The 16,714-nt window shown below is 38.5% G+C and overlaps 1 protein-coding gene across 2 annotated transcripts in view; it reads right to left on the reverse strand.

The window, feature by feature from the left end:
* The window catches only part of LOC118807910 (transcription activator BRG1), a 34,197-nt gene extending 17,528 nt beyond the window's left edge, over nt 1-16,669 (reverse strand). For both annotated transcript variants that reach the window (XM_036570094.1, XM_036570093.1), the window contains exons 1-16: nt 16,551-16,669; nt 14,123-14,348; nt 13,901-14,033; nt 12,274-12,702; nt 11,090-11,188; nt 9,949-10,216; nt 9,467-9,593; nt 7,896-8,069; nt 7,487-7,660; nt 6,772-6,993; nt 6,014-6,144; nt 5,840-5,894; nt 5,009-5,121; nt 1,681-1,828; nt 1,317-1,480; nt 1,165-1,231 (exon numbers count right to left, since the gene is read on the reverse strand). In XM_036570094.1, the coding sequence (XP_036425987.1) occupies nt 1,165-1,231; nt 1,317-1,480; nt 1,681-1,828; nt 5,009-5,121; nt 5,840-5,894; nt 6,014-6,144; nt 6,772-6,993; nt 7,487-7,660; nt 7,896-8,069; nt 9,467-9,593; nt 9,949-10,216; nt 11,090-11,188; nt 12,274-12,702; nt 13,901-14,033; nt 14,123-14,344 (2,526 nt within the window). In that variant the 5' untranslated portion in view covers nt 14,345-14,348; nt 16,551-16,669. The remainder of the gene's footprint in view (nt 1-1,164; nt 1,232-1,316; nt 1,481-1,680; nt 1,829-5,008; nt 5,122-5,839; nt 5,895-6,013; nt 6,145-6,771; nt 6,994-7,486; nt 7,661-7,895; nt 8,070-9,466; nt 9,594-9,948; nt 10,217-11,089; nt 11,189-12,273; nt 12,703-13,900; nt 14,034-14,122; nt 14,349-16,550) is intronic.
* Nucleotides 16,670-16,714: the final 45 nt, after the last annotated feature.

The raw sequence follows: 16,714 nt of genomic DNA on the forward strand, positions 1-16,714 counted from the left end.
TCTCCTATTGGTTAGGACTTCAGGAGCTGGACTGAAGGCCTTACAGATCACAATAAACACCAACATTATTACGAACTGATAGTGGAATCAACTAATCATGTTTTGATTTACAATGGGTGGGACTAATTTTGTAAAACATCACTCTAGACCTTCTGGAAGTTCCAGACATGTCACTGACTGTAAGTATGAGCGGTAGCCTGGCCAATGACCAATTTTAGTCAGTTGTTAGAAACAGAAGTGGCAGCTTTATGCCAGGATTCTTTACTGAAAAGGTAAAACATATGTTACTGTCTGTTAAAAGCTTCAAATAAAACATGAGGTGTTTGCTGGCTTTGAATGTCTACATTTAATTGAGGAGGGCTATAAGACACTGAGGATATGATAGGATATTTCAGACAGAAAAAGATGGTTACAACCTTTTAGTGATTAAAAAAAGAAATAAATAAGATTGCTGAATTCAGTGTGCAAGAGAAGACAAGAACTCATGGCAAGAAAACAGTACAATCTAGAAAATGTATTTTTTATTTGTTATAAAGACAAAAAGTCTAAAAACACACTTATTTAGCCAGATTAGGTACTATAGTAATCAACATTATATCAGCATGCCCAGATTTAGAAGTTTCAACCTCAGAACATGCTTAACTTTACAGAAAGACCCCATGAGGCAGAGATGATGGTGTGCATGACTGACTGTTACCACATTTAAAGGAAGACTGAATTTTCAGTGTGGTATGTAAATACAGTTCAAATATCAAAACAGCCCATTTTGAATTCATTGTTTTTACCATCTTTAAAGAAATAGGAGAATTGTAATGTAAAAACAAGTAAATTTAATTTCTGGTACATAAAAACACACTTTTTAAAAGTGGAGCTAATATATGAAAATATAGGAAATGAGACTTTTAAAAATGGCACCACCACCTACACATGCATATCCATGTTCTCAGGTGTTCTATGTTTTCTGACACTTCATAAAAGGGGTAGGATGCTGCTGCTACAGAGACTTTACAAGTAGATCTAGTACAGATTACTATACTAGATCTATACAAATATAGTACACTATACTAGTTTACCATACTAGAATCTATACAACTTTTTCAGAGACTAATTTATAGTGAAAAGGTGATGTACCATGTTATGTACCATGTTAGAGATTCTGCTCACCTTGTAAGAGACTTTTACCACGGAGGGAGCCCATTTATCAAACTCATACACCCAGTTAGAGAGAGTTCTGTCCAAAAACAAACAAAAAATTACAATCACACATACAACAAATGAACGAGGTAAGACAGGTTAAATAGTACAGCTTTACACACGAGAGCGGCACGATGATGAGATAGGGTCCGTTGAGGCGTTTGTACTCCATGAGGTAGGTGATGAGTGCGATCGTCTGGATGGTTTTTCCCAATCCCATCTCATCAGCTAGAATTCCGTTCAGATTATTATTATACAGAGACACCAGCCACTCCAAACCCTTAATCTTGGGAAGAGAATAGGAAACGAAAATTAAATTAGAGATGGGCTTATTACTATCACATTAATTTACTGAACATCCATTATTACTAAATCCCTGTGTGTTCTAAATTAGCTGTATGTCCTTAACTTAATATACTGCAATACTAAATCAGTACACATTATGCAGTATTCCAAAAACATAAAGGTGCAGGGAAGTGCTTTTACCTGATATTGTTTGAGCTGGCCATTGACCAGCAGTGAAGACTGTTTATCCACTTTCTCTGTGACCGCATGCGCCACTGAGTAATAAGACTGCAGACCGCATGTGAATGCAGCACCACCATACTCATCATCGACATCCTGCTTAGCGTGCCTGTACACAGACAGATAAATAAGAGTCAATAAACAATATGATTGCAATCCAAATTCAATTATAAAATGCCACATGTGAGTGATGCAGAGCCTTAGGCCCAGTCCCATTTCACCCCTTGCCCCTACACTTAGCCCTTAGCCCTCCATTTTGCACATTCATGCCTAGGTGAAGGGTGTCCCGATTTTTGTTGAGACAGAGGGGTAGGGGGAAGTGTTTGGGCTACATGGCCAAACAGAGGTTTTTCAGAGACACTCTCCAAACAGAGTGTTATGAGGAAAAAAGAAAAGCCGGCAAGATGGCTGAAAAAGCTAAACAAACCCACATATGTGATAATGTTCTCCGTTAAAAATATGATAGCCATTGTATTATCTTAGGTTAATGTCATTTCAATATATTATGGTCTTTTTCTTCATAATACGCATAAAAAAATTGCTAGTAGTACGCTGATGTCTCAGTAGCCAGCTAGCTAAATTTCCCGTTCCACCTTAAATGGTGCAGCCGTACTGACACCTGAAGCACCAGAATGCTGCTCCAAACTGCTGCTCCATTTAAGGTGAATTGGGAAAATTCGAATAAGAAGCTGGTGAATAGCTGACTTCAGCTTCATATCACTGAAGAATTAGAGGTGGGCGATAACAAATAATTGCTGCATCCCCCTCTTTGAAGGCATATGATGCCCTAAATGTAAGCGCAGCAGTGAGGTTCCTGAACTTTACCCTCCTCTGCTATTACCGCAGACTGGCAGGGTGGCCTACAGAGCACCGCTAGTAGCCTGTTAATGAAGCAATGTAATTGTTTATTTGAGGGTTGTCCCATTTTCATAGGGTAAGATTTCAACCACTACCCCTTGTAACTCAGTTCCAAGGGGCAAGCTGACACTCAAAAACAAGGGGAAGGGGTAAAAATACAAAACGGGATTGGGCCTTACCGTTTGGGCTACTCTACTTCAAACTGCTACTCTTCTTCTGGACATGCTCGTCCATTTTACTGTTCAAAAAATGTTTTAAACTTCCGATTTAAATGTGATTACTCTATTAATAACTAATACTACTGTCCCACGTTTTCATATCACTGCTGAAACACAAAGTTTTAGTCTGTAGGCGGAGCCTTATTTTAGCCACACCCCTGCATTTTAGAGCAGGAAGTGAGACTGCATCCCTGTTCCCTCATGACCACAGGTGAACAGTTACCCCCATGACTGTTCACCTGTGGTCATGTGGTCATTGTCTAATAATAGTTAGACCCCTTTGTTTTGAAGTAAATGTGCCCCACCTCTGAAAATCAGTGGAGAACATTAGGAATTGTCACTACCAAATCACATATCTTCTGCAGTTAAGTAAACTTATTTTGTGTTTTAATGAAAAATATGATTTTATGCATGTACAGTGGTTCATGGCTGTTCGACAGACATGTACTGGCTAGCGTTTTTGAGTTCTGCTCAAAATGAGCTAAAATTGTCACCACTGAAACAGTAACTACTAAAACATTTGGTAAAGTTTCGGTAGTGTTATGCTTGTTGTGACAAATTGGAATGTTCAATCATTTATTTTAATAAAATAAAATTCAAATATAGGGTCCCTCAAACCAAAATGATTTTAAGTTAAAAGCCCAAAATATGTTTTCAGCTCTTTGAACCAATACGGTAGAATCATTCACATACAAACAAATGAGGGGCAACAGCCACCTAAAAGCAATACATAAACCAGAAGCTAATGGAGAGAGAAAAAAGTTACTCTCTAATGGAGAACAGATCTCATGTTCCTGGGCTTTTACTTCATTTGCATATTCCTCAGCATTCTTTTCCAGACTGAAAACCTACATTATAATTATTCTAAGTGGCACTTAAAGTATGAGTGTAGTTAATTAGTCGGTGATGTTCTGCTGGTATAGCCTATAATTAAGTGCTATCTTTTCTATTGTACATATATTGTTGAACAAATTTTTTACAATAGACTGATTGTAAGGAGGATGGTTAGGGAAGGGTCAAATCCATGGTATGTGAAATGGAACAAAAGATAATAATTTGCATAACACTGGCTCTTATTTTAATTATCACAATATTCCATCGGGAATGGTCAAATTATCAACCCAAGACTAGTCAGACATGACCAATACATATTTGAACTGTGTCACATGATTGTTTCCTTTTTAATGGCTCATAAATCAGGAACTTTTAGCAATATGACACTAATACATAACCAGCAAAAGGATACGGTGATGTGAGTAATAAACAGCAAACTTTGACAGATCTAATGAGCCTCAGTGTGGCGATAAGGAAGGCCAAATTTGCTCTAATGTATTTATTTTCTGGAATACTAGCACCTTATTACCAACATGCATCTTGGTTTTGGTAGTTAAATATACTTTAAAGCAAAGAATAATCCCTGAACATTTGATGCATCCATAATATAACCATAACCAGCAATAGGTATTTTCAAAGTTTACCAATTTTTTCTTCATACTCATTTTAACGCAACAATTAAAGTGGAATTCCACCAATTTTTTAAAACCAGTGAAGCTACATGTCTTCTGAGTTTGTATATGGTATATTGGTAATGGTAAAAGGGTGGTAAATCTGAAAAAACAAGTTTTACTTGAGTATCGTTTGCCTTGCAACAACCAGCATGTAGCTCCACACCATGAATTTTATTTTAAAAATGTGTTTTAAGCCTAAACTATATCTCAAAACTATCGTAAAACAATGATAACAACACTTTTAGAGGCATTAAACTCTTTAAACGTTTGGTTCCTATCACCTCCACTGTGAATGATTTTGACTCAGGAAGTTTCACTGGAATAGAGCATTTCACATCAAAACACTGCAAATGACTTTGTTTACATATTAACAACTAAATTATGAAAACATTTTGAAAAATGGGTGTAATTCTTCATTAAGTCCATAATGAAGATTTCCTATTCCATCTATTGGACACAATGGCAAAATTTTCTGAAAGTATTCAGTAAATCAGAAGTGCTAATGCTAAATTCTAAATAACACTATAGTTGTATGAATCATCAGTGTCCATCCAGCCTAGTAGGCCTTCAGAACACAATCACACACACAGACTGAATAAATGTAAATAAGAAGGATACATGGCTGGTCCTAGTTGCCTGGTTGCTTTGCTAATATACTTTCCTAACCTGAACCACTACATAGGTTGGTTCCTCAGTCATTCTTACTCAATGATGTGACGGGCATCCACCTCTGACACGTCCTCACTGTCAGGATCTGGAATCTTCTTCTTCTCCTCCACAGCAGACTGTGATGGCTGCAACTGCTCCTCCTCTTCCTCCTGTGATTCAATAATTGAAATCATCATTTGAAGTGCCACCAATATCAGTTTGTGTTACAGGACTCTTAGTTGAACCACACAAATAAAGTTCATAAATGTTTATCCCTGAGCATAAAAAGGCTCTATTTTAAACTGTCCTGTCTGCCAAAGATTTTTTTTTTAAGATCGCTATAATAAAAATATTTTTAAATTTCTTTTAAAGTGAAGTTGAAATATATAGATTTGTCATGAGTTCATTTCTTCAATTAAAAAAAAAAAAACAAATTCAAATAATCCCACATTTTCATGTCACTACATGTCCATAGGCGGAACCTTGTTTTAGCCACACCCCTGCATTTTAGAGCATAAAGTGAGACTGCATCACTGTCCCTCATGGCCACATGGTAAGCAGCTGGATCATGATTATGATTTTTCTGTTAGTGACAAATGCAATGTTCAATCATTTGTTTTAATAAAATAAACATCATTAAGCTTTAGGGTCACTCAGAACAGGATTTTAGTGTGAAATCCAAGTCAGTTAAAAATCCAAAATGAGTTTTCAACCAATGTGGTAAAACTATCCATTTACACATTATAAACCTGTATAAACACCTAAATAATATTAACATTGTATGGAACTTGTTTGTATACCTTTCGTACGTGTTGTGTGTTGTTGCATTTCAGCCTCTCTGGCAGAAGCACTTAAATGTAAAATACATTAACACTAGCTGTGCCTCACCTCTTCCTCGTCAGACCCTGTGTCCTCACTGTCTGATCTTGGAGCCACCTCATATCTGCAGTGGACACACAAACGTGAAGAGATGGAAACATTTCAGAACAGAAGCATCCTTTTAAAAGAACATACTCAAATATTTCTGAATGAAAACTCTAGGCCAGTCTTCCAGTTGCTCACCCGGGGTTCATCTCCAGCCAGGTCTCCAGCTGTCCAGCTTTGGGAGCGTCCACTCCAGTCAGGATCTTCCCACTGTCCACGTGGATCACCTTCACCGGCAAGTCACTCATCTGACTCGTCTCGTCCAGCGGCTACAGGAGAGAGGACACAGTGACACTGGCATGTAATAGATTTACAGGTATGCATTAATGCTATCATAATCAGAAGAATTAGCATTATTATTGTCATTATTACTGGGGCTGTGCACAAGGTTAACCGAGGATCAAGTATCTGAATATTGAAATCTATATTCGAGCCAAGGAGAAAACGTGCAGGACGACAATTACAGTATAATAAGACAGTTTAATTACAGTAAAACACCCAATTACAGTACAAATGTTTTATAGACTACATTAAACATGTTCCATGATTATTATGAATAAAAACTACATTTGACCAGTTACACTGTTATCAACAATCCATAAAGCTTTTGCTGGACATTCAATTTTAAAATGTATTACACAGACACCTGGAGGAAAGTGTAATTACAGTGTATGCACATTTCTAATTATTACATATCTTATTATAGACTGAATTATAACATAAGTTATTAACAATATCATTATTTGGTAAGAGAAATGTGTGCTGGGTCAGGGACTAGTTGAGACTGTGCAGGGCAGTAAGACTGAGACTGTTCAGGGCAGTGAGACTGTGACTGAGAGTGTGCACTCACTGCCCCCAAAAGATAGTTTCTGCTACAGTCTGGATCCCCCACCCACCTCTCCATCCGGACCCAGTGCCACAGGTTGCCCCTCTGCATTCTCCAGCTTCTTCTTCTTTTTTTTCTTCTTCTTCTTCTCCTTGAGGGCCTGTGCAGCTTTGTGAGCGCGCACCAGCTCAGTGAGGTTGGCCACATACTCATCAGTCTGCTGCAGCAGGTAGGCCAGCCGCTTGTCCTTCTTCTGATCGATCAGCTTCCTGTAACCTTCCTCATCCTCTGCCTAGTGGGATGGAGAGAGTAAAGAGCCTCTGGAGTAGGTACAGGGGTGTGTATATGATTGTATGATACATGTGAGGGCTGGAGGCATCCAAATCTGGTATCAAACGTTGTTCTTCAAAGTAGCTCACCAGAAGTTTTTTTGTGATATTTTGAAAATAAGAAATTATAATTACTTTTTACTGTATCACAATATGTTTGATTGCATTTATTCTATAATAAGATTCTGTATTTTTACAACTACAAATACACTCACTGCCCAGATCAATGGATTTAAACAATGTGCTTAGGTGAGTAACACTTTTGCACAGTACTAAATACATAAATATATAAATTATACATAGGTACTGTATGTAATATTTCTAATGTTTCCTGTTTTTTGCACAGATAATATTCAGTTATTCTGAGTAACCATTAACACTGAGAATCTTTTTAAAAAAAATATTACATTTATTTAAAATCTGCACATATATGTTAGTGTTTGTCCGCGTCCTCACCATCAGTCTCCTCATCCTCTCTTTCTCGATGCGCTCATTTTCTTTCTTTTGCTCCCTCTCAGTGTTGGCGTGGTACGTAGCGACAGCTTTGGTCAGCTTCTGGATCTTTCCGGTGATGGAACGATGATACTCCTTAAAGTCTTTAGCATGCTGGAGAATGCTGTTCAGATATTCCTGGAAAAAAAAAACTATCTATTAATAAATGACATTTCAGGCACACACTTACGTGATTTTTTTATTACATGCTGAAGAGATTTTATTTTATAGTTTATTGATTGAGGTTTGAGGTTTGCTTTTCCTTTATAACCTGTGTTTTCATAAAATGTTCTTTACAGTTTGATATTCATGTTTGTTGTTTCCTTTGTGTTCCTCTTCGTTTTGTTCCTGGTGTTTGTGTTTGTTTGTTTACCTGGTGCTTTTGCCGGCGTTTGCGCTCCTGTTCGATCTTCTGCTGCTTTTCCAGTTTCTCGGTGATGCGAGCCTCTCGGAGTGACTGTTTCTTACTGCGCTTATAAGCCTTAGCATCCAGAGCCGTCTCCAGAGCCGTCTCCCGCCGCATACACACCACCACCTCCTGACGCAGCTGCACAAAACATAGAAACAAACACATAGCATCATATGTAGAGGATTAATGAGGCTTTTGTGCTCTCTCATTTGTAAATATGAAGAGTTCATTTGCAAAAACATTATTATTAGACTTCTACATTTCAATGATTTTTCAGAAATCTTGTTTTTTTTATTGCGCTTTCCAGATAATATCTGGAAAATATCAAACTGCAGTTGGGTTGTACAAAATTAAACTTTATTGAAAAATTGTTTTAATTTAAATTTAAATAATGTTTTTTGTGAAAAGAAGATAACTCCAACGGTCACTTTATGTTTGAGAGTTAAACCAAGCCATGTAAAGCATACAGGTTTATTTTAAGGGCAGTATTTAACATTCTTTAACATATCACAAGTGCTGAAAATTGCTTGTTAAGACATCTAGAAGATCAGACCTCATAAAATCCTAAGGCCAAATCTCAAATGGCTCACTGCTCCTTACATAGCGCACTATGTGAGTTATGAAATTTTGGCTTTTCCACCTAAATGCACTTCATGTTTAGTATGGAATTGTGCACACATGGCTGAATCAAAGTGGCCTTTGTTAGACACACAGTCCTCACAGTTTAGATGCAGTAGCCACTGTTTAAAGACCTACGTGCTGCACTTTGTATGGAGAAAGTAGACGTTTGAGATTCTGCCTAAAACAGTTCGCAGCATTGTTGCGTGACCTGACCATAATGCTCCATGCTGATTAGCTGAACAGATTTATGGAGAGCAGCACTGGTGTTTGACTGTTTCTGCTGTAAAACGTGAACTTGAAATGCCCTGACAATGGACAATGATGGCTTTCGTGACAAAGTCATGAAACGTAGGGTTCACAATGTGCTTTGTGTTAAGAATAACTCACAACAGTCAGCTCATTTTTATTAAGGATGGCGTTTATCACTCTTTGCAAATGAACTCTTCATTTATTCTTAAGGAAATATTTTGGTACACAGTGAAACCAATTTCTGATATGTTTCACGTACATATCTGCCCATAGCAGTACTGATACATAAACATTTATAAAATGTAGAAACTGTCCAACATCGACCTAGATCAACAAAATGTTGCCCAAACATTTGCATATGACTGTGTAACATTTATTTCTGTAGAGTTACAAATGCGGTAAATCGAATAAACCACAGACATTTTAGCACAGGAGCCCCACACTGCCTATATGTTCTGCTTACAACAAATACATCATCAAGTATCGGCCAAATCTAAAGCAGTTATCTGCTGATACCAATTTATATCCAGTGTCATCCTCCAGCCCTAGATAGTTGCCATGTTAGTGATAAATAACAAATGAATTACATCACATACATTTAGTAAGAGCTGTTTAAATAAGTATTGTCTAAAAAAAGATCTTGAGTAATGATTTGCAGTAGATACCTGTCGCTGGAAGTTTAGCAGTCTGAGGGCTTTGAGCTCTATTGTGGCCTTTGTACGCAGGTCTCCTGCTAGCGAGCCTGGAAGATTCTCCAGCTCCTGAATGCGGTGAGTTATACGTGCTTCAAGCCTGAAAAAAAATTTTCAATACTTACAAAACCCATCTGATACATTCAGCGAAACAATGGGCTTCATATATATACCATGTCTATACAGTCCATAAACGGTATTGCTTTGAAGTATACTAAATACTAGGATATTAGTAATGCAAGCTCTTTAAATCTTTACACATAAACCATAAATACATTCTAATGTTCAGCAGAATTACTAATATTTTTAATATTAATAATTTACACTGTGAATACTTTCTGGGGTGACTTCAGATGTTTTGCTACATTTCTATGCTGTAACAAAGTGTGCAATGTAACACACAGTACTTCACAGTAATTGTATCATAGATGAAAATTACATTACATTTCCCGTACCTGTACTCTCTCTCCTGCAGGATTTCCACAGGGTCCAGTCCACAGGGTTTCTGGATGGGGGTGATGCGGTTTTGTTTCTGATGCAGGGGGATCATAGGAGTGGGCTGGGCCGGGTGGCCTGGGTGTCCAGGAGACTGGGTCTGGGGTGGCATGACTGGAGAGGCGGCCGAGGGCACGGAGGGCGGTGCAGGGGAGGGGCGGCCTGTGGGCTGAGGGGGGATCAGCTTCTGAGGGGCGTTGGAGGGGGTGGCTGCATTCACCATAGGACCTTCAAAATAATTATAGAAGCCTTTCAAGCTTTAATAACTTTAATAGTCAAGCATTCATTCTAAAATAGTATTTCAGCTCCTTGAAAAGTAATTAATAATTAGAGTTTAAGACTACTGGATTAGTTTTACCACAGTAGATTGTGTAAGAGAATTTAATTGGCTGATTGGTATGGGATGCTGCATCTGTGTAATAGCCTGGATGATCATGTCAGTGTTACGCCACACTCAATGACAATAACAACATGTTTCACACTGGTGTCTATGTGCACGTTACATTAGTGTAGATTGGAACAGGACTGCTATTACTGAGGGGGTGCTGGCTCAGCCAATTACAGAAGACCATTCATGCCACAATTATTACTGTCAAGACTGAAAAAACACATTGTAGATGCATACTGGATTAAAATCATTCCACAATTGTTACTAAAAGACTGTAAAAGCTACACACACTGCAGATTCACACTACATTAAAATCACCTCACAGTCATTACTGTTAGACTGTAAAAACTATACACACTGCAGAATCATACTGGATTCAAATCACTACACAATTATTTCTGTCAGACTAAAACTACACGCACTGCAGATTCACACTACATTAAAATCACTCCTTAGAATTTACTGAAAGACTGTAAAAACTACACACACCGCAGATTCACACTTGATTAAAACCACTTCTTAGAATTACTGTCAGACTGTAAAAACTACACACACTGCAGATTCGCACTGGATGAAAATCACTTCACAGTCGTTACTGTTAGACTGTAAAAACTACACACATAAATAATAAATAATAAAATAATCTCTAATGAAAACATTAGTATTATGATAAAATGTCTCAGGAGATATTAGCAAAGGTAATAATGTCTAACCTTCTGGCCAGGTTTTTGGGGGTCCATTAGCAGGGGGGCCCTGCATGCCAGGAGGAACTCCAGAAGGGCCAGGTGGAGGCATGTTAGGTCCAGTCATCCCTGCGGAGCAGCCGGCACACACTAACCCTTTACTTAAGTTACCACAGTGGACCGCAGTGGACCAAAATGTTAAACATAATTCCACTCCCCAACTGGCTTTTTGAAAAGGTTTTCATTTATAACATAACTAATACACCCCTACAACATGTGTGATGAACATACATAAAATACCTAATAGAACCCTTATTATCTTGTGTTTTACAAATCCATCAAATAACATGAAAAACCAACCTAAAATGGGTTTTCCATTTAGACCATGTGAGACGTTTAATAGGTTTAAAGACGTTTAAATAGGCAGAGTGAAGCTGAACAACTTCATCTCCACTAAGTTGTTGTTGGAGTTAAATGGCTGAAATTTTATGGTATGAAAAGTAATGGTACTAAAAGAACTGGATATGGATTGTAGACATTTGCAACATGCAAATAAAAACTGAATTCACATTCTTTAAGTAAATAGGATTGAAAGGATGAAAGAAATGACCTAACCCCTTAACCCCTTAAACTGTTATTGACCATTTAACATATTATTCATACTACAATTAGTTATTCGGTAACTACTATGAAACTAATATGTAAGTTATGTGGTTATGAGAGGGGGGAATGCTCACACATGAACCATTCGAGTTTAATGGGTTAACAGATTTAGGACTGTCGCTATTACTTGTATTAACAATCAAGTAATTTGGTCGATTATTTTTTGTAGAAGGCCAAATTATAAAAATTAACTTCTAAACACTTAAGATGAACTAGAAAACCTTTATAAAGACTTACATCAATAAAGAATAATACAAAATATAAATATATAAAAAACACTATGCAGCAAAAAATGCATACAAATGGCTGTGTCCATTAGACTTAGTACAACAGCAGAATAACTCAAAATACACGTTATTATCATAAAAATCTGCAAAAAATCACTGCTGATTCATCAAGAAGGTAAATTCTGATCAGGTAACCAGGTTTAATCAGGATGTGACAGACAACAGAATAATAAGTGAATATCTATAGAGGTACCAACCGACATTTCAGCTAATCAGCTTTTAGGAGTGGGTAATGCATGACGGCAGCATCAAAACTCTGCTCACCATGCGCTCTGCTGTAGTTGGGGCCCAGAGGTCCAGGGCCCGCATTAGGACCCCCTCCTCCACCAGGGGGCAGGCTTGGCATGGTCTGGCCCTGCTGCATACCTGGCATAGGCCGCTTGCCCTGCACTGCCATCTGCAGGTGGTCTGGGAGGGGCTGCCCACGTGCCAGCATCTTATAGGCCATGATCTGCGCCCTCAGCTGGTGCAGCTGGTTCTGGTTGAAGGGCGTGGGGTTGGTGGAGGAGCCTGGGGTGCTGCTCCCCGCACCTGCGCCCCCTCCCTGTGTCCCGGGGCGGTTCTGCTGGGAGTCGGCGCCCTCTAGTGTGGCGGAGGAGGATCCGGAGGACGACAGGAGGGGGCCGGAGGGGGGCACACCTGCCGGGAGAGGGCTGGACACATGGTCAGAGGAGCCTAATGGAGAAGGGTAGCCTGCAGATGGAGAGATGGGAAGGACAGGAATATAGAAATGGAAAAATAATGTACAGAGGAACAGACAGGAAAACGGGCTGAAAAACATCTTACTGAAAAACGTAAAGCATTGAACTTGATTCAAGTATGAACACAATTTCTACACTAATAAAATATATCTAGAAGTTTACTTACTTTTCGCAATGAGTGGTTAGATGTAACAGATTTTATTCATGTAGAATCAAGTAAATTCAATGCATCACTTTCTACAGTGTAGGCTATATTAATATGTTTTCAATTTATGACATATAAAATGTTTAATCTGTAAGGCTAGAGTGCATCGACCTGACTCAGACGGACATTCTCATGTTTCCAGTTGTCCTTAGAATGACCAGCAAAAGAACTGATAAGTGTCAAGTACACTGGATGTAAATGTAATTCATTATGTAACTACGTTATTAATTATGTAATTGCAACTACAGGTAAGTTTGCAGTATAAACCGAATGTAAAATGACAATATTAGTTCTAGACATTTACTGATTAAAGGGGCATTGTGGCCTAAAACTAGCTTTTAATATGTTACTTGCCCTGTTATATAATATTCTATAGCACATCATTATATTCCTTAACCTCAGTTTGACAGAATTCATGATTTCATATCATTTTCATATTTTCATTCAATAGTGTTTTCTCTCTACAAAACCCATTACGCATGAAACAAGCATATCATACAACCACTGGGAATCTCTGATATAAACCAACCCTGACTTTTAACCACTAAGCTATAGGCTAATAAATACAACCTAACAAGCATTAGAGTGGTCAAACAAAATTGTTAAAGAAATAGTGATTCTATCTTCATTTAGCACAAAGTGGACACCAGAGATGAGTTTTCCCCTTTCAGTCAGAGAAAAAAAAGCCAAACTGAGGTAAATGAAAGTAAATAGCCAGGTTATCATCAAGATACAACACCAGATAGGATTTTAAACTCTTTAAACTGGAATATCCCACTCTGGAGACTACTGCGGCACCACCATAGGACGCAAGCAGGTATATCTAAACATATGTAGCAATGTTTTAATTTTTCATTTTGGCCAAAGTGTCACTTTGAATAACCATAATATAATAGTAAATAGATGATACATTACAAACAAATCCCTATAAATACTCAAAACAATGATCCTAAGACCTTTATACATATGCACTCTGGGTCTGTACCTTGTGAATGCTGGTCCATTGGGCTTGGTGGGGGTCCCATACCAGCATGTGCTCCTGCTCTCATAGGCACTCCTTTCATCTGACTAAAGCGTGAGTCTTCTGCCATGTTCTTCTCATGCAGGCCCTCCAGAGGCTGCAGAAACAAACAATAACCTTAAAATAACTGCACGTTCAGTGAACCTCTACAGACTACACATGCACACAGAGAGGCTGTGGCTTTACTTTGTGCATTTGGTGCATGCTCTCCTGCTGCGTGTATCCGGATGGTCCTTGCTGAGGGAGAGAGTGACCGGATGTGGTTGGGGGCCCGGGACTTGGGCCCATCATAGTGTGGGAGGATCCAGGGGAGGGCCCTGGCCCCAGCATTGCACCAGGAGATGGCCCCGGGCCTGGGGAGGGGCCAGGCCGGGGAGTCCCTCCTAATGGAGGATCCGGAGTGGACATCCTCCTGCATTATTAGATTAAGAGACCTCATTAGTTTCATATAGCCTGGCACAAAGAATGGCTGTGAATAAGGTTTGATCTGCAGCATTAAGCTTAACTGTTTATAACCTGCCAGGATTTCACAATATTAAACACTAATATTTCTCAGTAACATATTTCTCAGTAATTCATTCAGTGCAATGCAGAAAAGCCCAACATGCAGATATGAACATGAACGTCTATTACATTAAACTGCAAATTAATTATTAGGCTGGGGTACAGCTGAACAGTTGGAGAAAATATCGAATTTATCTGAGCAATGTTGAGAGTGCAATTTAAACGTGATTACCTCTATTAATTAATCGATCTATTAATAACTTGTACCACATTTTCATGTCACTACCAAGACCTTATTTAGCCACATCCAAGCAGTTTAGAGAAGGAAGTGAGACTGTCCCTCATGGACACATTACGAGCAGTTAGATCCCACTGTTTTGAAGTAAATGTGTCCCAAAGTCTGAAAATCGGTGTGTAACATCAAGATTTGTCACTACTGATTTTAAGCAAGTTTTAGTGTTCTAATAAAATATTATGATTTAATGTGTACAAAGCTGTGTTTGCTAGTCATGTACTGGCTAGCGTTTTTGAGTCTTGCTCAAAATTGGCTAAAACTGTCACTACAAAAACAGTCACTACGAAACATTTAGTAACATTTTGGTAGCATTATGATCGTTTTGGTAGTGACAGAACAGAATGTTCAATTATTTATTTAATGAAATAAACATAATTAAGGTATAGGGTCACTCGAAGCAAAGGGATTTTGAATTATATATGAATTATATAGAATGAATTACATTTCAATAGTGAACTAGAAATACTACACAACCTTCAGTGTTTTCTTTTTAATGTCATTTCTCTGCTTTGAAATTGTTCAAAATTCTCAACGTTTCTGTTGTTTATTTTCTGATTTAAAAGAAAAATAGCTGATTTTCAATAGGGTTTCGGACTTTTGGATGTGCATCCACTGTAGACGCATTCCAGTCTAAAACCTTTCACTCAAAGTTCCTTGATTATAGAGTTATAGAGACATGTTTTGTTAGCTCAGTGGGGATATCTGGCCTGGTTCACAGTTTGGTTTGCACAGCTTTTTATCCTCAATGAGGCATCACATCAACAGCTAGATTTGTTTCTAAATAAGATTGTACATATGTTTTCAAACTATATTCACATAAAACATCACTTGATTACAGAGAAAGACATGTTTTATTAGCGAGTTACTTGTAGCTTGCCACAAAGAAGGGCACAAAGTTTATTCTGCACAGTATATTAACTTGGACGAGGCTTAATACCAATAATAGACAACATACTGTATATTCGCCTATGCATTCCTATCTAAAAACTTTTCAAACATCAAACACTTCATACAATCTATTATGGGCCTGTAGAGCATTTAGGCTTATTTTTAAGAACATCTGTATCCAGCCACATCCAGCAAAAATAAAGGCATCTTATATACATATGACTGACAAATGCAAGATTCACAAATCATTAATTAATCCCTAATAAATCCCAGCTTATTTATTAATAGGCATCAAATGATCATGACTAAATGCATACAGCAGCATAATTAGACATGCACAGCAACTTAATCCTATACAGGCATAACATCAGGAATGCCAGGTGATGCTGCTGGCTGCTGCAACTGGCCAAGACCCAGGTTGCAAACAATAGGCATGGGCATATTATGGGATTTTCTTTTTTTTTCTTTTCTTTTTTTTTGCAGTAGGATAGAACATTTGATTTGGACGTTATGGCCAGCTTATAACCTGCACTGCACAAACCTCATAAATCTCTGACACACAACCATCGAACAGAGAAGAGAGAAACAACACCTAGTTGAACAAGTAAAAGGCTTTGGGAGAGAAAAGAAAATGTCTTCCAGGTTGTCCTTCTCAGCTCAGTGCTGCGTGAAGGCTTGAAGAGGGCGACTGCAGCACATCAGGGTGGACGCGTCCAGCCATAAGGACACCGAACGACACCGTGCATGATGTTGCATTAACAACTTGCATAGAGATCACGTAACGGATCGCGTATCACTTTCTGAAGCGGTTTTTTCCCCTATGCAATTGCAAAAAAACAGGCCAAATGGCGTTGCCATTGTATCTGGTGGTGAAAGCGCGGTGGGTGTTAGATGCTGGTGTTGGTGTTGGTGTTAAGACTGACTTACCAGGCGAATTTGCAATTGAAGTTGCAGCAGACTCAGCGCAGCCCTCGCTGTTGCATATCTACAGCAGACGGCCGTAATTACCGTAAGCTCTCTAGCGCGCAGCTCATCCTGAGGCTGGGCATGTACGGAGAGCCGTGGAGGACAAAGAGAGATTCAAGCGAGAG

The sequence above is a fragment of the Colossoma macropomum genome, unplaced genomic scaffold, assembly GCF_904425465.1.
Source record: "Colossoma macropomum unplaced genomic scaffold, Colossoma_macropomum, whole genome shotgun sequence".
In the NCBI taxonomy this organism is placed as follows: domain Eukaryota; kingdom Metazoa; phylum Chordata; class Actinopteri; order Characiformes; family Serrasalmidae; genus Colossoma; species Colossoma macropomum.